The sequence below is a fragment of the Nuphar pumila genome, chromosome 3 (genome assembly GCF_984573655.1).
Source record: "Nuphar pumila chromosome 3, dmNupPumi1.hap1.1, whole genome shotgun sequence".
Taxonomy (NCBI): Eukaryota; Viridiplantae; Streptophyta; class Magnoliopsida; order Nymphaeales; family Nymphaeaceae; genus Nuphar; species Nuphar pumila.
The window spans coordinates 113,185,055-113,206,838 of NC_143251.1; the positions used below are offsets into that span (position 1 = coordinate 113,185,055).

The 21,784-nt window shown below is 39.9% G+C and overlaps 1 protein-coding gene across 1 annotated transcript; it reads left to right on the forward strand.

Annotated features, from left to right (window-relative positions):
• Positions 1–2,891: 2,891 nt before the first annotated feature.
• LOC149843339 (bZIP transcription factor RISBZ5-like) lies at positions 2,892–21,195 on the forward strand. The gene is made up of 6 exons (XM_089999727.1): positions 2,892–3,215; positions 15,776–15,854; positions 16,767–16,983; positions 18,250–18,325; positions 18,947–19,072; positions 20,696–21,195. The coding sequence occupies exons 1-6, from the start codon at positions 2,946–2,948 to the stop codon at positions 20,951–20,953; spliced, it is 1,026 nt and encodes a 341-aa protein (XP_089855853.1). The 5' UTR covers positions 2,892–2,945; the 3' UTR covers positions 20,954–21,195.
• The last annotated feature ends 589 nt before the right edge of the window (positions 21,196–21,784 follow it).

Below are 21,784 nucleotides of genomic sequence, written 5' to 3' on the forward strand. Positions count from 1 at the left end.
GATAAATAAGACCGCTTTTGAAAAAATTAAGTTACAAGTTGGAGGATTAGGATAAAGTAAAAAAAAGATAAATTAGATAGCTTTTGAAAAAAATTAAGCTACAAGTTGGAGGATTAGGATAAAGTAAAAAAAAGATAAATTAGATAGCTTTTGAAAAAAATTAAGCTACAAGTTGGAGGATTAGGATAAAGTAAAAAAAAAAAAAAGACAAATAAGAGGGCTTATGAAAAAATTAAACTACAAGTTAGAGGAGCAAAGATAGAATAATTAATTTTTATGCTTCTCAAATCAAACCCATTTTTTTTATAACCTGAAGAAACTGCAACCAGCATGAAGACTTGATCGCACTGGCTCAGCCTGCCATACCTACCATCGTCGTGCCGGCGACATAAACTCAGAGGCTAGGACACCTGCTCTTAGGGCCTAGCTACGCGTTGGCTTGTGCAGAGGGGTCATGCCCATGGAAATCAAACATTGACTACCCGTCTAGCAGCCAAGACCCCACCCCACTATGCCAAACCCCCTTGGGGCAATCAAGCTCATATTTATTTACATAAATATTTGTTACAATTTGTTCAATATCTTCACTAGCATAATCTCATAAGTTCGAGCTTGATCTGGTCAAACTGATGCCAAAGATGCATTTTGGTATGTTTGCTTCATAGTTGCATTGATACTTGATACACTATCGCATACGTATCAGGCATACCAGTGTAAGATATTGGTATAAAACTCGTTTCGGAAACCATAGAAAGAAGTATCAAATGTTTAAGAAATTGGTCCCAATTACTTGAGAAACTCACATGCAACTTACATAAAAACATGTTTTTATAATATTATAAATGAGTATCAAGTTTGTTTCTATTAGCATTTTTCATACAAACAACAATTTCATTTTATAAAAACATTATTTTTATTAAGATTTTAAATATTATAATTCATAAAATAATTATTATATAATAATTAATTAATTTACATGTTATGTTTAACTATTTTAATTTATAAGTATTTTTTGTAAAAATATTAGCTTCTATCAACTTTTTAGAAACTGTACTGATGTTTATTAGAAACCCAAATCACTATTTTTTGGAATCTTATCAATATGCGGTTCAAATAAAACCATACCCGAAACTATGGTATGGTTTATTAAAAATCGTTGTTTGGAGTGAATATTTTGACTTAGAAACATGATTTTTTTTTTTAATCATGAAATTTCATCAAATTTAGGTGCATAGTAGTCACTTGTGGTACTTAAAGAAAAATAGTTAAACACAATTGAATAATACAAAGCATATTTTCTAATTGAGGTCGTTTTTCATGCAGCATAAGCAGAATGCAGCTCCACTACCACTGACCATCCGCTCAACGTCTCTCGAGATGGACACTGCACTCATCTCGAGAAATGGCAAGATAGATTATTGTCAGTAGGGGTGTCAACGGGTTGCGTTTGGTTCGGACTCAGGTAGAACCAGACCTGGCCTTGATTTTTGGTTATGCTATCGAGTTCGTACTCGGATCTAATCGGACCCACCATAAGAGAAATCATATTCCACCCGATATATAGGAACTTTTTTTTTTTTGAAAAGCAAGCTGAGGTTAGGCAGACCCCTACCAGAACAACAGCCGCCCCATGTGGCAGAGGGATTCGATCCTATGCCTTCAGCTTGGCACAGGACCCCACTTACCACATGGGATACCACCTCTGTGGTGGGCCCAATAAGAACTACATGAACCAAACCCAGCCCATACCCAGTAAAATAATATTTTTTTATCATTTTTACATTGAAAATTTGTAAGTCTTAAACGGAACTTGGGTCAGGCACGGGTCTGGTATAAAATTTCACAAACTATATTGGGCTTTATGTATTAATCAGACCTGGGACCTGGGTCTTAATTGGGTCTTCTTATTTATCACCATATCCAGATCCTATAGGGTTTGGTACCCGCCCGGTTGACATCCGTAATTGTCAGGCAGGTCTCCACCATGCAGTGACGCTGCATATAATGTCAAGTCTTTCCGATAAAAAGAACACATGATAAACATAGAAGTTGACATTCATGAACATGTGAAAAAGTGGATGGTTTCTGTTAGATAGCACGGTACAGTCAATCGTGAACGTTTTCACATACATATAAAGCTAAGTATCCCTTAGGAATTAGAAAAAAACCGAAGATATATATGAAAAAAAATGTTTTAAGGTCCAAAACAGAATTTGAATAGCTAATCGGATATGTTTTATATGAAATCGGGTCAGATTACTACTTATATTCAGCTTGGATTCAAAGAACTCTGATGCATACCAGATCCAACCCAATTATTAATTGGATATTTAGCTTTGCCGAATCGATTAATTGGATTCAGACTCGATCGGATGCCGGATCTTAATCCGACCCCTTTTGACAACCTTAAGTGAGAGTAGAACTGGTAAACGAGCTGAATGAGCCGAGGTTGAAGTGCTCAAGATTCATTTTTGTGGTGAGTCAAGCCGAGTTCGAGCTCATAATGAGCCCAAGTTAAACGAGTCGAGTTTGAGCTAGAGTGTTTATAAAAAAAATATACATTTAGAGATAAAATAAATAAGATTACAAAAAAAATACATGTAAAATATGTTTTTAATACCTAACGAGCTTATACGCGTCGAACTGAATGACTACGTATTGTTCATAGTTAGATTGCCGAGCCTATTTTACGAGTTCGAACGAACTCTTTACGAGCCGAACATGAGTCGAGCCGTTATGGTTCGGCTTGTTTCCCAGCCCTAGCGGCTAGCCGAGAGTGCGAAGTGGCATTTACGTAATTAATTTAAATTCTAGGGAAATTTTCGGAAGATCAAAGGAGGACCTCCTTTTTCACCTTTCCACCACCCTCACTCCCCCACTTCTCCATCTTCGTCATCTTCTTCACGAAGGAATCGTTTCCTCGTCTATTTTGAGAGAGAGTGAGGATGGGCCTGAATTCCAGCGAATCACCGCCCCTGAACCCGATCTCTGGCAGGTATCCGGCCGCCTCCGGCGTGCCGGTGGGCCTAGGGACGGGAGGCGAGGGGTTCCACGGGATGAAGCGGAGCGAATCTGAGCTGAACCTCTATGAGATCTTGCGTCTGAGCGGAGAGGGAGGCGACACCGGCAGAGACCTCGACGGGAAACCGGACGCCGGAGACGGCCGTGGGGTTTTGCTGGAGACGCCCTCCGATCACGTCCTCGGCGACGATCGGGTGAGTATTTTCTCGTCTTTCTCTGTACGTATAGTCCTTGTTTGTTTCGGGGATTAGATCCTTAGAAAGCGCCATAATTGATCTCGAATAATCAACTGATCCGGTGATTTAATTTGTGATTTTGTCAATTAAATTAGTGTAGCAATTTAATTCCGATCGTTTTCACTAAAACGTAATTTTGAGGCTCTGTCGGATCGTACGGGTTCGTTCATGGTCGATCCGAATCCGAAACCATATTCTAACTTCTAAGTGAAAGACCGGAATACACAGGTCCAAAACTCCAAATTCAGTCAATAATATGAATCATTGTCGATCCCAACTCGAAGCCATATTCTAAACCATAGTTGTCTGAGACGGGTACGAGTATAAGCAAGGGCTTAAAAAATTTTGGATAAGTTTTTATTTGAAACTCATATTGATATGGTTAGGAAAAATATTGATTTGAGTTTCATATATATAGAGAGAGAGAGAGAGACGTTTTTCTAAAAAAAAGAAATTGATATGAGTTTCTTAAAAAGTTAATATATAGTATATATTTTTATAAAGATATATATCAATTAAAATAGTCAAACATAATATATAAATTAATCATTATTGTATAATAAATTTTCATAAATTATAATATTTAAAACTCTTAATAAAATAATGTTTTTATAAAATAAAACTGATGCTTGTATGCCAAAATGCTAATAGATACAAACTTGATACTCATTTTTAATGTAATAAAAATGTGTTTCTTTGCATGATGATATGCGTTTTTCAAGTATTAAACATTTAATACTTGTGTTTATGATTTCTAAAACGAGTTTTGTACCAATATCTGGTACGCTACCAATGCAACTATGTTCTAAACAACATATAAGACCTGTTGTGGTTTTAGGGCCTAAACACAAGATTGGTATTCGATTGAGCCTCAAAGAGGGAACCCCAAAGTATTAAAGAAGCAAATACATTTTAAGACAAGTATTTTAGGTGGTCCGGCGATGTACAAGCGTCCACAAAAAGAGTCTGATATGATTTTATTAATGAGAATCAATCACCGATGTGAAAGAAAAAATAATTAAAGCATAAATGAGGACAAATACACCTGTCTTTGGTCCACAAAGGTGAATCAATATGTGCAGCCAAATGTTCCTTTGTCAATCACTATTATGTGCAGTCCAAGACTATGCTGGCCTTCCATGAAGGAAGCCCTAATCACAACCCACAAATTTTGCCTCACACCCACTTCTATGGTTTTTTCTTTTCAATAATAAGCCCGATCGATACCTAGGGAGGTAAACTAGTTGGTCTCGGTGGGATTTAAGAATTACCAAGTCCGACTTAATCGGGTATGGCGTAACTGGGATTGGTTTCGGATTCAAGTTTGGATGAAATTAGATAAAATCAAACCCGAAACCGACTAGCTTAAAACCTGACATTTACACTTAATTGGGTCGAGTTTTAAATTTTTAATCAGGTTCTGGGTTTTGTTGGATTCGGGTTCAGGTTTGACTGCAAAACTCAATACCAAACCCGAATCTAATTACTAATCGGTTCTGCTACCAAACCTGAGTAAACAGGTTCCATTTGCTACGATATCTAAACCAAACCAGTTCTGTTTACATCCCTACCGATACCTCACCACCAAAGCTAGGTCTCAACCTCTCTCACCAACTTTCCTTGTAGCAAAAGAAAACTAAGTACGGTTATCAGCGACCCTACTCAGAACGGATGGCCCATTCAAGCCACATAATGACAAAATCTTCGATCCAAGGTGCGGCCCATGTAATTAGGGGTGTCAACCGGTGGGGTTTGGTTCGGATTCAGGTAGAACCAGACTTAGACCAAATTTTTGGGAACTCGGGACTAATCGGGTTCATTATAAACAAAACTATACCCAGACCCGATAAAAACTACATAAACCATACCCAGTAAAAAGTCTTAATCAAAACTTGGGTCAGGTCCAGGTCTGGTATAAAATTTCACAAACTATAACCAGGTCCATGTATTAATCGAATCATCAGGTCAGGACCTGAGTCCTAATCGAATCTTCTTATTTATCACCATACCCGAACCCTATAAGATTTGGTTCTGGTTGGATCCGGGTAAACCAGGCCCGTTGACACCACTACATGTAATGAACGAAAACCTTGAGTTGTTGTAATGGGTGGGAATGGCCATTGGGCCAACCTAGGACACGTTTTTGGGCCCCATCTTGACTGGGCCTACATAGATGGGGGTAGTATATTGGTAAATGATAGGGTGACCAAGTGAAAATTCTAAAAGACAAGCCAACGTTGTAGCTATCAGTTGTAAAAAGTCCTAAGAGTGATGATTGACACGTGCTAAGTCAGGATATATATATATATATATATATATATATATATATATATATATATATATATATATATATATATATATATATATATATATATATATATATATATATATATATATATATATATATATATATATAACGAGGACCCTTGTCTAAGCGAGGAAAACCCAAAGTGAGGGCCTCACGACTACCCTGTCTTTATGTGGCTTATCTCTAAAAACCATGGACACACCACGGTGGGTGGTGGTGAGAAAAATGTCATTTTAGAAAACCTTGCACTCTTGTTTCACTCAAATGCGTGGAAAAATAGTGCCAACTTTCACGTAAGAATGAGGATTTTCTAAAGATGAGGAAACGGATGCTCTTTGATCATATGTGACGTTCAAGTGTGACTCACTTTCTCCAACCTGAAAACCAGCTTTTTCGTGTGGAACACAGTCCTCTCTCTCTCTCCAAGTGACGGGAATACAAGGTTCTTTCATTCTTTAGCGTCTCACAGGCATCGAAGACATGTGATTTACACTCTGTATATCAATGGTGTCTCCTTTTCGGGCGATCAGGTAATCAATGTTGTCTCCAACTATTTTTCTAACCTGTATTCCTGCAACCAAGCTGTAGGTGGCAATATGGGTTCAACATATTTTTTGGCCATGTATCGAGCGCTATCCAACTCGATTCAGGGGTTGTTCACCGAAGAAGAAATCGTCTCGGCGGTGCGGGAGTCGTCTGGGTGGAAAGCTCCAGGATTTGATGGGTATCCTGTGGATTTCTTTCGCATATTCTGGCAATGCGTTAAGAGTGACATTCTTAGTGTCTTCACCGAGTTTCATCGTAATGGCCGATTGTCGGTTCACTCTCACCTAGCAATTGTGTCGCTCATTCCTAAGGAGGAAGCCACATCAGATATCTCGCGATTTAGACCTATATCAGTGTTAGGGAGTTTATATCGCATTATCGCCAAGGTCTTAGCTAACAGGATGCGGTCAATTGCTCCTAGGATTTTTTCGGAGGCACAGTTCGCCTTCATTCCTAACAGAAGACTTCAACATTCCTTCATTCTGGCCACAGAAGTGCTGCACTCTCTCAAGATCAGTGGGGGGGCCTTTTTCACTCTGAAGCTTGACTTTCATAAAGCCTACGACTCGGTTCATTGGCCGTTCCTCTTCAACACGTTGGCAAACTTGGGCTTCGGTAGGCGTTTCTCTAGCTGGGTGCATGAGCTGGTAACCAATGCCCAATCACAGTTTCAGATCAATGGGGTCAAAGGAAAACAGTTCAAACTTGGTCGTGGTCTTCGACAAGGATGTCCTCTGTCTCTGTTACTCTTTAACGTTGTCTCTGAAGGCCTGGTGGTTTTGGTTAAGAGGGCAGTGGAGGGTGATCTCATTGAATCTCTCGGTATTCAAGAGTGTCGTAGTCAGATCCTGACCTACGCTGATGACATAATTATCTTCGGAAGGGCCTCCATCCAACAAATCTTAAGATTCAAGCTTGTCCTTCTTTTTTTCCAATCGTTGTCAGGTCTATCCTTGAACTACGAGAAGTGTTGTCTATCCATGGTCAACGCCCCTCCATCAATGTTGGACATGGGCCAGCGGATATTCGGATGCTCGGTTTCGGATAACTCTTTTTCTTATCTGGGTCTGTCGCTTCAAATCAGTTGTGTATCAACGGCAGCCTGGAGCACCACTATCCAAAGGGTTCAGAAAAAAATATCGGGCTGGCAAGCGTCCTACCTTTCTATCGCGGGTAGACTAACTCTCATCAAGCACGTTCTTTCTGCTATGCCAGAATTTTTTATGTCTATGTTCCTGATGCCTATGGGGGTTAGTAAGAAGATAGCTCAAGTAGTGACACACTTCCTGTGGTCTGGGCGAGGTTCCAAAAACAAGCGCCATCTAATAGGGTGGGACACTCTTCGACTTCCCCCAAATAGGGGGGGTTTGGGAATCAAGGATCCCCGGCTGAGGAGTATAATTCTTGTCGTGAAGCAGAGCTGGCTGGCACAACAACCTGGGTCTCCGTGTGCAAGCGTGCTTCTAGCTAAATACGGTGGTGTGGAATCATTGGTGGGGGCCACAAGCGTGCGTCAGCGAACTATGTCTAAGCTTCGGTGGTCATGGATCCAAGCATGGTCTGCAGTTCTGTCACATAATGGCAATGTTGACTCGCAATCTGAGTTCTTTGGTCGTAACCTTGCTCTGAACGGATCTTTCCACTCAAAAGAAGGGTACCTCGCTCTCCTTCCGTAGGGGGTGGACCGGTTCCCGACGAACCTGATCTGGGGCAAGGGTCCCACTCCGAGATCATGTTTCCTGGCTTGGCTAATCTTACACGATCGGGTGCAGACTGACAACTTCCTCAAATCCATCGGATATCATCTGCCGAGTAAATGTGTGTTGTGTGAGGCGGCTGAAGAATCTGCCTTTCACCTTTTTTGGGAGTGCTTTGTCTTTCAAAACATCTTTAAGGTGACTTGGAATAAGCCGGGGGTCAGCGTGCGCCAGGAATCGTTCGCCAACGATTTGTTGTGGGGTCCTCAACAAGTTCGTCATTGCAACAAATGGCGTATTATTTGGCGAACTTGGCTTCTCTCGTCATGGTGGGCCGTATGGATGACTCGCAACAACGCTATTTTTCGGCATGTTCCGGTAGTGTTGAACAAAATGGTGAACCTTATTTTGGCGGACGTATACGCCATTCTCCGCATCAACATCCCTGATCTGCAACACCATCTGCCTCCAGGGACCATTCATGATCCAGGATGATGCTCGTCGCCTAACTGTATTTGTTTCTTGTTTCTTTCTTCCTTCTCTCCTTGCATCTCTACTTTTCTTTTTTCCTTTTTTGGGGCTCCTTGGCATGTCTTGGGCCCGTGTTTGGTTACCCGGTAGGTTCAATGTTGGTTGAACCTGTTTTTGTATCGTAATGTTGATGGTTATAGTTCGGCTCTCTCTCCAGGAAAACCTTTTCGTACAAAATTATGGGGCTCTTGTGTTTCACGAATGACAATTTGCACGCCCCTAATTGAATCAAACCAGACCCGCTTGTTTCATCATGTGGGTAGGGATCCCTCGAGATGCTTGTGTTAAGTTTCCTGAAGTTCATGTCCGCGTTCTCCTCCCCTCTCTCAGTTTCCTGGTAGAGATAGAGAACTCTATACTTATCTTATCCCAATTGTTTCCTTCCTAATTAAGTGGGCTCTCTCGGTTTCACGGTCTTGAGGCGCAGATAGCTCCATTTAGGATTCTTTCCCCTTAACCTCTCACACAATGCAAATTTCTCAGGGGCACCAACTATTGGTCATCGACTTTGCTCTTACCCTATGTTTTTCCTCACATGGAACCAGTTTGATTTTGTTGTGCATGCATCTTGTTTCGTGATGACTCATGCCGAAGGCGTGTTGGTGGCCCTCGCGAGCGAATGAAACAAGAGGTTCCTTCTTGCGAGAAATTTTGTTTGCCTTCCTTCTACTATGGTAAGTCAGACCATCCTTCCTTTCTTGCTAGTTTCTCATTTGAGATGAGATCGTCAAGGTTCACTCCCTATTTAAACCTCGTTGCTTGTATTCTAATGTATGATCGAATAAAATAAATTGAAAGAGATTATTTCTCTCATGAAGCCAAACCACGTCAACTCTACTTTCGTCGTGTGTTCTTTTCTCGCACATGTTTGAACATGGTATCAGAGAAGGCCTAGGGATGGTAGTGGACCAAGGCAAGGGCGGGGGGACAAGGTCTCTACACCTGCCTTGTCTCAAAATTCCACCCTCGCACAGGTTTTTATTTTAACCTCCATCCCCGTTTTATGTCCTACATCCCCTATCTAAACGGAGTGAGGTGAGGCAGGGCCTTGTTTCCCCTAGATCCACTGTCATCCCTAAAGAGTATTTTAACATTTTACTAACAGGGGTCAGAAAGGGATAGGGCAAGGCAGGGCGAGGGAAAGCATAAGTCCATCCCCGCACGGATTTTGATTTTAACCTTCATCTCTGCCTCCATCCTCGTTTCATGTCCTCCATCCCCCATCCAAACGGGGTGAGGCAGGGTGGGGCCTCCTTTTCCTTCGGTCTACAAACATCCTTAAGCAAGCCTCCTCGACTGACCACCCTCATCACGCTTCATCCACTACTACAGCTTGGTCATCCTCCTCTCCTTCAAGTTAGTCCTCCTTTCTTCCATTCATGGCTAAAAAGGAGAGTGAAGTAAAGGTCACCCCTTGGCACATACCACATCTAAGATGGTCATGCAGGAGCATAATCGACCCTCAAGATCACCATTGTCCCATTGAACAAATTCAACTACTTGGCTTGGTCGAAAGTCGCCACCTTGTTCCTCAACAGTAAATCCAAATTGGGGATCGTCAATGGCAAAATTGTACCCCTGAAACCCAAGGATCTCGCATACGATGAGTAGGAATTCGAGAACCACTTGGTTATGTCCTGACTGTTGAACTTTATGGAACCTAACATTGTTGAAGGTTTCCTCTTCCTTGGCACTGCCAAGAACATTTGAGGCTCCCTGCAAGGAATTTACAGAGAGCAGAACAATTTTGCTAGAATCTATCAACTCCAACAAGAGATCACTTATCTCACCAAGGACAACAAGCCCTTCTGTTCGTATCTTAGTTCCCTATGTGCAATGTGAGATGAGTTGAGTATATATCATCATGTTACAACTGATGTAGAGACCATCAGAAGGCGAATTGAGGAAGATAAAGTTTTCAAGATCCTTGTTGGTTTGGGACAAGATTATGACAACATGAGGAGTCATATACTCATGTCCCGAGAGCTGCCTCACTTCAATGAAGTCTACTCAACCATTCAACATGAGGAAACTCCGCGAAGGGTAATAAACTCGGTACTAAAGGACCTTGTCGATGCTCATGAAAGGGTTGCATTCACTAGTGGCACTAAGGATGATCCAACACCCCCAATGATAGAATCTGAGGATGATGATCACCCACGAGGTCGAGTGAGATCTCGATGTAGCCACTACAAAAAGCTAGGCCATGTAAAGCATAAATGTTGGGAGCTTCACGACAAAAAAAAACTAAAAAATAATAAGAATTAAAGGTTGTGACTACCATTAACAACCTTACACAATTGTTGCAACAAATCAGCAAGTCAAACTTAGTTGCAACACTAGGAGACCAGAAAAAGGAAGCCACAGGTAATAGATCTACCCTATGTTTGAAATTGATTAATTCAAGATGGGTCCTAGACACTGGTGTTGCTGACCACATGATGAGCAAAATCAACCAACTATTCGACCTCAAATCGGCCACTAAGAGCCTCGTAAGAATTGCTAATGGGTCCCTAATTTTTGTTCAAGGCTTTGGCGATGTTTCTCTCTTAGACGGTTTCTGACCCTCGAAAGCTCTTGATATTCCATCTTTTCCCTCTAGTCTCATCTCGGTTAGCAAGATAATTAGAAGTCATAATCATATCCCTTTAGTCTCATGTCAGTTAGCAAGATAACTAGAAGTCATAATTATATTGCTATCTTCTCTTCTGAGCATCTAATTTTTTAAAACCTGAACACCAAGAAAGTGATTAGTAAGGGACATGTTACAAACGGACTCTACCTATTAGATGAAGAAAGTCAGACACACTTCGCCCACAAGACCGTCAACTCTGATTGGATATGGCACTCAAGTTTTGGACACTCCTCTTATCACATTCTAAAAATGATATTCCCTACAGTTTCTTTATGTCATGATTCATGTAATGCATGTCAATATTCCATGCAGGCTAGAATTTCCTTTCTTTTATCTGGGAATAAATATCATGAAATTTTTTCTCTTATACATTCTGACATGTGGGGTTTGGTTTCGATTGAGTCTTGCTCTGGCTTCAAATACTTCATCACTTTCATTGATGAATACTCACGTGTGACTTGGGTATATTTTCTTAAACATAAAGATGAAGTTTTCAAGACTTATAGAGAAATTGAAAGTATGGATGAAACTTAGTTCAATGCCAAAATTAAGACCCTTCATTCTGACAATGGAGGAGAGTATGTAAATACCACCTTCACAGAGTATCTCATTAGTTGCAAGATTACCCATCAAACCACTTGTACAAGCACAGCCCAACAAAATGGGGTAGCCAAGCACAAGAATAGGACCCTTCTTGAACATAGCTCGGGCCTTCATGTTTCACATGAACATCATCCCTAAGACTTATTGGGTGGATGCCATCTCAACCGCATGCTACGTGTCAAATTGCCCTCCAAGCCAATCTCTTGACTATATGATCTCCATGGAACCGTTGAGAGGAAAATGCTTGGCCTTATCTCACTTACGTGTCTTTGGATGTAAGTGCTCCATGCACTTGCAAGAACGACACAGGGACAAACTTGAGAAAAGAGCAGCCAAGTGCATATTCTTTGGATACTCTTCTGTCAAAAAGGGATATAAATGCTATGACCTTCAAAATAAAAATTTATTTTTCTCTCGTGATATAGAGTTCTTCGAGAAAAAGTCATACTATTTTCAGAAAGACACTTTTTTATGATAAAAAACAGGAGGAACAATTGGCAGATGTTGAAACTCTTGTACTACCTGTGATTGATGCATGTGACCACCTATCCACCAGGACAATGGACACCACTTCCCCTAAAATCACATACGATAATGCCAATGAGGCTCCAAGGGATGAGGAAGAGCAAATGCAAAGTATTATAGCGGAAGAAGTTGACATGTCCTGACAATCCACTAGAACCACAAAACTCAAGTACTTTCTCGGCATAGAAGTAGCATAATCAGATAAAAGAATATTCGTGTGCCAAAGGAAATATGTGATAAATTTCTCAGAGGTTAGCATGTTGAGAGCAAAGCTCATCAACACACCTATCAAACAAAATTGCGAAGTCACAAAAGATGAAAGTGAAGTTATCAAGGATGTGGGCCGCTTCCAAAGACTCGTAGGATGACTCATATACCTTACAGTCACGTGGCCTGGCATTATGTACGCGGTGAATCTCATCAATCAGTTCATACACAACCCAAAATTGTCTCACCTAGAAATCGTTTACAGAAATTTTGAGATACATCAAATCATCGCCAAGCAAAGAGATCCTTATGCATAGAAACAATCACAATGAAGTTGTTGGATACTCGGACGTTGACGGGGCAGGATACCCAAATGATAGGAGATCCACTTCAGGATACTGCAAACTCGTGAGAGGAAACTTGGTGACTTGGAGAAGCAAGAAACAAAGTGTAGTGGCTAAATCCAACACAGAAGCCAAATACAAGGCAATGGCTACCACCTCATGTGAACTCATTTAGATAAAGGCCTTATTGCAGGTTATGGGTTATCTTAACCCCAAGTCTATGAAACTAAGATGTGACAACCAAGCTACCATATACATCATGACAAATCTAGTATTTCATGGACGGACAAAGCACATTAAAGTAGACTGCCATTTTAAAAGAAAAAAAAATCAAACCGGCATCATCTTTATTCTATAGGTACGAACCGAAGACCAGTTGGCAGACATGCTCACCAAGGCTGTTGGGAAGGACAAACTCCAAAAAAATAAAAAGCAAGTTGGGACTGATTAACATCGACGCACCAACTTGAGGGGGAGTGTTAAGTTTCCTGATCACGTCCGCGATCTCCTCCCCTCTCTCGGTTTCCCGATAGAGATAGAGATCTCTACACTTATCCCAATTGTTTTCTTCTCTTGCTGGTTTTCCATTTGAGACGGGAACGGTTCACTCACTATTTAAACCTCATTGCGTATATTCTAATGTATGATCAAATAAGAGAAGGAAAAAGAGATTCTTCCTCCTGTGGAAGTAGGCTGCAAGCCAAACCAGTTTAACTCTGCTTTTGTCGTGTTTTCTTTTCTCGAACACTATGTTTGAACAGCCTGGCCCTTATGGAGCTGTCGTTTGCAAGACATTTCCCAACAAGGATTTTCATATGAAAACGCTATTTCCCGCAGAAAAACATGGACCCCATAGCAAGCCACGTGGGGTGGCCCCATTTTCCTGCGGAAGTGTTTGTTTCATCATTACATTACAGGAAAAGATCGTCTTCCAGGGGAACAAGATCCAAAATGACATACCATCTCCATGGTCGTCTGAAAGATAGCATGACATTTTTCAGAGCTACACTGTTCATTTTTATGCCGGCATGTATCGGGTCCAAACTTTGGATACCATACCAGGTCCACCTTTGTTGAGGTCCAACGGAGTAAGGCTAAGGTAGCTGAGGGAAGTATGAAATCCACAAATTCTGTGGATTTTGGTACTTCCCACCTATCTGTTTTGGAGCACCATCAAAATTCCAGACAGGAGTTAATAAAATACAATTTGAAGCTGTTTGGAATGATACGTGGATTTCCAAGTTGCCTCTCCAACTATTAGTTTCCAAACAGATATGGAAAATGTTGCAAATATAGTATCCGTTCTGAGATTTGGGATGCAAATAGATTGGATATTTGATCCAGATCTGGCACAATAGTATTGGATTTGGATCCTTACAATATGATCCAAATGTAATTCAGATTTGGAAATTGGATTATTTTTACTCCAATTGGAGTTTTAAGTTGGATCTAATTCAGATGGGATAAAAATCTAACCTGGTAACAGCCATATGGTTTGGATTTGGTTCTATATAGTTTTGATTTGGATCCATGCACAACATCGAAATTACCAATCACAAGCATAACATAAACACGTTTCATGTGGCAATAATAATGCATATTATTTTTTTAGTAAGAAATAAATCTTAAAATAACCAATAAGGAAATAATGGCAAAAGCGACTGCAATATGGTTCTAACAATGGCTGGTATTAATCAATAAAAGAATAACAATGAGGATTCTCAAGGGGTCATAGACCCCTCTATAGTGAAAGCACTAATTAATCTTCACCACGACATCAAAAATGGTCAAAAAAATCTGCAAAAAGGATGCATCAAGAGCTGAAACACAGAATAAATGAATTATTTCCCCTAAGCATTCTTGTTTCTAGAATCTTTGCTTCAATTACAAGAAGAGAAATTGCAAAAGTGTCACTCTGTCCAGACAGAAGTAGAAAGTTCAAATAAAAATTGAAGGGATTGTGACTTGTGAGTAGTTAGGTTGTTTAATTTGTTGGGTTCTCATTCGGATACCCAACTGGACAATTACTGCTTAGATCCCGAAGGATCCAATAAGCAAACCAATTGAACACAGAAGTATCCAAACTATATATATCATTTATTTATCTCTATATTGGTCATGGCAGCTTGGCTGTCCAACTCCAACCAGCTGGAAATCAATGGTGCAATAAGTAATCCACCCCATCCAACATGGATGCATTCGACATGGTCTACTTACTAACGGACGCACCTTGGATCATTTTTTTTTATGTAGAAATACAGTTTTTTCTTTTTTTGAGCTATAAAATTTTCAAACAATGTGGATCTTTGATTTTCAGGACATGTGAGAAGTCACATCTAAAGCCAGTTTCCTATTTGGGGCCTGTTTGTTTCCATGTAATTTTTATGGGAAATTGTTGAGCTGGCATCCCTTTCCATTCATGTCTTATCATGAGTGAAACCAACATCAAATGCTGGAACAAGTATGCCCCAGTTTTTCCAACCACCTATCCCCACCCCCTCATGAAAGCGTTCTCATGAGAAAGCTGAGCTGGTGGGATTTTTTTAGAAATCTGTGTCCTTTCTCGTGAAAGGCCTTCCCTTCCCCCCTAAAGGAACTTTACTTTGAATTGGAAAAACCCGAAAAATGTGAAAATATGGTTTTTTGGCATAACAAAGATGATCCAAATAGATCAGCAGTAATAAACCAGGAAACAAAGCCTTACCGTTCTTGGGTAATCCAGGGTCTCAACCAAGTTGGTCCTGTGGGCCTTAAACTTGAGCTGAGTCAGCCCAAAGTCCATCTAGACAAGATGGGATACATGGAACATAACACATACTCCAGACGTGAAATAGGCTTAGTCAACATAAATATAATCCACTAGGACGTTGAATTTTGATTATAGCTCATTATTTTTTTTCTTTTTGATAGGCAAGCTGGGGTTAGGCAGACCCCTACCAGATATCTCTTCGGCCCCATGTGGCAGAGGGATTCGAACCTGGGCCTTCAGCTTGGCACAGGACCCCGCTTACCACATGGGATACCACCTCGGTGGTGATTATAGCTCATTGTTGTGCATAATTTTATGCTTTGTTATTTTGACGACTGATAGTTGTAAATTATGTCGTTCTTGTTGAAGCCAGGGATCTATGGACAACTTTTCAAGCTATGGACAGTTCACAATGCCTGGATGGTCTCCCATTCCAACTCCCAGGGGCTCAAGTAATTCTACTTTGTTTCAAGTTTCAGGATCAATATTTATCAGTTCACAGCTTGATCGGTTGGTTTTCTGCTTTCCAAGTTCTAATGCCGTCTTTAACCTATATGCAAGTTTGATAATGGACAACATTTGAGCTAGTTGTCACTAATTGGAATGACACTGTCAAATGCCTGACACTGAGCATCATAATCTCCAAGCCTTGAAGTACATATCATGGCTATCACTAATACCTCTTATTATCTTCATGTTTAGGTAAGTTGGCTACAGAACGTGGCTTTTTTAGGAGCAGTCCACAGGAATTAGCGTTATCTCTGGTGATTCAATCTGATTTAGTCTGGGAAACTTTCTTTGTTTTGCCTGTGTCGTCGTCCTGGTCATGTTGATAATGCTATGAAGATGGTATGAAAACATTCCAGCTAATATATGTATTACAAGTTGAAGAGAAGTCCAAATCTGAGACCCTTGTACAGAACAACCACATTCCACTGGAACTCATATGCTTATCCTTCAGATACTGAGACAATCCATTTCTATATGAAATCGGTTGTATTCTAATAGCATCACTCTTCCAATTGCCATGACATGTCTTGGTCAGTCTATAGTTTTTTTAACTATTTGAAATGCAGCTAATTAATATCAATTTCAGATTCATCCTTACATAGTCCCAAAGCCTAAAACCAAGGGTTAAGCATTACATGATGACTGTTCTGTTTTCTGTGTCACTATTGCTGAGAACATCTTTAAGGTGCTTCACAAACAGACTACTTTTAAAAACCAGATCTCTAGCTGAAAATTAGTTTGGTGGTTGTCATGAGTATTCTAGATGTGTAGTTAGGTGACTGATTGTGTAAGTGGTCCTTTAATCCCTTCACAGATAAAATTTGCTTAAACCTGCTTATATGTTCTGTTTATAGGTTCGGCATCTATATGTACTGGCTTAACATATGCATGCATGAAGTTGGGAATCAATGGAAGTCCAAAATCACCTTGTGAACCTAAAAGTGGAGATACTCAAGCACCTATGATGACCAGTGGTTCATCAAGGGAGCAGTCTGATGATGATGACGTGGAAACTGAAGTTGGGCCTAGTGAACAAAGCATGGATAACAATGAGTTAAAACGCATGAGACGGTGAGTCCAGTTTATTGTTTTCTCCACTGCATCACCTCCACTGACCTATACTAAATCTCCCATCTTATCGTATGCTTCTTAGTCCAAGATTGTAGTCTGTGCAGCTTTAATGCTTTCAATTTTACAGATGGATTATGTAGATTCAAGAGTGTCTTTTCCTGTAAAATTTTAATGATTCATGTACTGCAGCAAAATGGACCTGGCATTTCACAAGTTCAGTCCATCTTTTCATCACATTTAGAGAACATGTACTTATCAACATTTGAGTAAGAACATAAAAGACTTAGCTAAAGGATTTAAAATGGTGTTGGGTACAAAATACAGTCATATCACCACCTACCAGTCCTGTACCAAATGCAATGAATGACTAGGGAGTAGGGACTTTCTAAAGCATAAACCAATACTATTGTAATTATCTATGACAAGTATAAAAAATATTTAGATCCATTCAAACTGAAGAATGATGATCGATGATCATGATAATCTCCACAAAGTCTGAAATATTTTGAGGTCAAAGAGTTACTGGAAGCTTCTTAGGTAGGTGGTCATTTCGTAAGTGTGATACTCCTCGCTTCCGAAACTTTATAAGAATCTCGATTCTCCAATGTTTCTTCTATTATTCTCACATGCATTGTCCATGTTTTTCTCATGTTTCTTTTCATGTTTTTCATGTGCTTCCTATCACGCTTCCACTTACTTCCCATGTGTTTTCTCTAAATTGGTAACCATCATTGTTAGATTTTAACAAAAAAATACTTTTTTTACTAAAAAATCATGAAATATGAATAATCAATTTTATTTTAATTTTTATTTGCTTCTTTTTCGAGTCCTATTCAGTTCTCATATTACTTCATTTTTTTATTCTTGTTTCGCTTTCAAATTTATACTTCACTTCTCGCTTCCTATAAATTTTAAAATATCTCGCTTCTCGCTTTCACTTCCTAGTCTGGCAACCTTGGATCAGCCTCATTGCCAAGAATGGTTTTGCTGGAATCAGAGAAGTAGCACATGAATGATCACCGAAAAACAGTAGTACACAGTGTCGGTACAAATGTCTGGAGTTACATGGAAGGTAGCCACATCCTCGTACATAAACACAAAGGAACTCAGCAAAAAACAGAATGTCTTATACAAACTAAAACTACCATGCAATTCTACACTTAATATTTCCAGACATATGGAGTTGGTATACTTTTGAGGAGAATTACATGCATATATATGCCCGAGCATTAATGTTTATTATAGCACTTTTGCTGTTTGGTCCAGGATGGTATCTAACAGAGAGTCTGCTAGGCGATCTAGAAAAAGAAAGCAAGCACATTTGACTGAACTGGAGTCACAGGTATGTAATATCTAACCTCTCATATGCGACTGTTCCATGCATAATCTCACTTATAATATATGTTTCAAATTTGAGTATATTGACTTTTATAAACAAGACAACCACATGATATTAATCAAGAGGTCATGTAGTAAAGGATAAATTAATCATTATAAGTTTGTGTATAATATGACAACACACTGTCTGGGAAATCTTGTTTTTGGTCCAAGAATCATTATTCCAATGTACTGCTGAGAGTATGAGTCAACATTTTAATGTTTTATGGGGACTTGTATTGGTTGAAGACAACCATGTCAATATCTGTCCCATGATTACCAAGTGTTTTCTACTCAAGTCGTGTGCTCGAGCCAAGTTGCTTGTGCTTCAAAGTTGATTCATGAGGACCTTCCAACATAGTAGTGCAAAATCAGTTGGTGAGATAATTGGAATATTTTCAATAATCGTAAATTCTGGAGCAGTCATATTTTATTGTAGATTGTATGGTAGTTTAGAAAGGCCATTTGAAACAGGGCATGTCGTGATGAGTCTACTCAGGCTAACTGTTGTGTGTGTCCATCTAAGGTTGATTATTGTGAATGTATGCATGCACTTAATTTTGATCCTGGTAATAAAATTGCTCAGGTGGATCAACTTAGAGGTAAGAATTCATCATTGTACAAGCAACTAACAGAAATCAGTCAGCAATGCGAAAATGCAGCAATCAACAACCGTGTTCTGAAGTCAGATGTTGAAGCCTTAAGAGCAACGGTATGATTCATCATGAGTCATGTTTACTTTATGTTTCTTCCTTTTTCTTCTTCCATCAGTTGTAGCAATAATTGCATCAAATATACGAACTTAATTCTTTATGTAGGTGAAGTGCACATAAGAATGATAAGCTAACCAGCATGTCTCATGTGATCAGCTGCTCATCCCTCGATTGTCTAGAAAATCATGCTTCGAATCACTATGGATGCAGCTTCTGAAACCATGGCGAGCCATCTGCTCAGATCATCATTTTTTGGAGCATTATGCCAAACCATCACTTAGACATAGGAACATCAACAAGTTTCCAATTTTCCAGCTTTTGGTTTCCTTGGTATTGGAGTCCTTTTTCACTTTTCTTCTAGAAGAAGGTTTTGCATCAAAGTTCAAAAATATGGTCCAAACATAGGGTGTGCATATTCATTAATTCACATTTGATATCATTCCATCATGAGAAACATTGGCCCCATTGAGCTACTACGTTGAGTTCATGTAGGAATTCATACCATTGATTACCATCTAACACAAATCCTTAGAGAGATCTTAGGGCCTATTTGTTGCAAGGTTGGGAAGGGGAATTTTTTCAGGGTTGACACGAACTTCTAAAAACACACGCTAGCATGGGCTGAGGCAAGAAATAGTTTTCATATGGTGGGAGGTGTGATTGAGAAATCACATGAAAGGGGAGTCGTTGGGAAAAGCTATGGGGCGCACCTACCAGCTTTTACTTTTCTCTCCCCATTGCAATGTTGTTTGTTTCACCAATGATGGAAAAGGACTAAACTTTCCCACCAGATTAGCATTTTCCCATGTCTTTGCCCTGAAACAAATGGACCCCTACTAAAAAATGTAGTATGGTCGGTACATATGGATTGACTCAAGCCATGTAGCTTCTTGTAGGTGAGGACTTTTTAACTCATGCAATTGTAGACTTAGGCCTTTGGATAAGTTGTCAAGGTTAATCTAGCATAGACTTAGGCCTTTGGATAAGTTGTCAAGGTTAATCTAGCATAGACTTAGGCCTTTGAATAAGTTGTCAAGGTTAATCTAGCATAGCTAACCATTCAAAGTCGATGGGATGCTAAGGTAGATTCTGGTTTTTGTGGTCACCAGCATGAGCTCTATAGGCATTGATATTTTGTAAATAGAGTTACACCACATGAAACTTGTGATTTGCCTACAAAGGCTCCGTTTTCTAGTTAGGGGCAACCATGGTTTGCCAATCGACATGGGACAACCAAGGTTCGTAGCTGCAGAGGGCATCCCTTGCTGCAAAGTTGAAGCTGGTTTTACTCCCTGGTAAGCAGGGAGGACCTCAAAGGTTTTACCAACTGAACTCCTCAAATGTGTGGTCAGTAGGGGTTTTCCTTGGCTTACCCAAAACAAAAAGTTGGTGTTTTTATACTAGGAGATAAATTTGCATTAAATCCATATATTAAATTGGATGTCGGATTAAACATAATAAATCCATTGCTAGATGACCCCATCTTCACAACTTTGCAGCATGAGATGTTTTCTTCTTATGTTGTACTATGGGCAGTACAACTTGATACTGAAATAATTTGCCATACTATTTTAATATTACGCATCGACTTGATTCTCCCTTTGTCTTGATCAAATTTTCAGGTGAAGTTGGCACAAGACTTGGTTGTCAAAGGACCTCTTGCCAACATTGTAAATCATCAGCTTCTGCAACAAACACCCCTTGCCCCACCACTCGGCCCCCGGAATCTATGCCAACCTTTTGACATCCCAACCATGCTTGATAGTGATTGTTATCAGGGTATATCTGCACTAGCTGGAATTGCATCCAATGGAACTGAGAACGGCCATTCTGGTGTTAGCCTAAATCAAACGATGGCCTACCAGTGCAACGAACCATGAGCATGGAACAGTTGCAGAACCGCTCCTGCCGTGGACTGGATGTTTGGGTTTGGGACGCATCTCCAATTAGCAAGAAGAGCCTAGTGCTTGACACTGTGATGGAAGTTATTACCGACTGCATCTTGACCATTGTGTTCAGCTGTGTCTACTAAGGTTTTCCTTTTTCTTTTTTACTTTCAGTGATGTTATTGTAGTTGCAAGTAATGTGCAAGACTACAGAATTGCAGTAACCCATCTAATTCGCAAGACTATAGAATTACAGAAGCCCCGTCTAAAATCCTGGCCACAAGAGCCACGGAACTTGTGCCTATTGGCTTTCGACATTGTTAGATGTTTGTAGTGCCCTTATGAAACTGCAAAGCAAGCTCATACATGGGAACTCAAATTTTTAGGTAAGTAAACAATCAATGAGAAAGAAAAGCAAGGTATTACTTCATCCCAAAACTTGGAGTGCCAAATAATCCCTGCTTAGGACTGCTAAGCATGAACTAGGAGTAGACCATGGGTATCTCTAGATCAGGATGATTTAAATCAAATCTACTCGTACATCAAACACAGAGATACATGTTGATCTTGCATTGATGCTATGTGAAGTATTGCACATGCTCATAGCCTCAGAGAGAGAGAGAGAGAGAGAGAGAGAGATTTCCTAACGTAGACTGGCATCCACTCATATCTGAGGCTGGGAGTTTTCTCAAAATCCGATTAGATGAAGCAAGAACAATCTAAGCAATCCATATATATTGCATTAGTTGGACCAACATACATTCACATTTAAGTTCCAGTTAGGTGAGACAGGGAACTGCATTTGCAGTTGAAGTGGAAAGAACA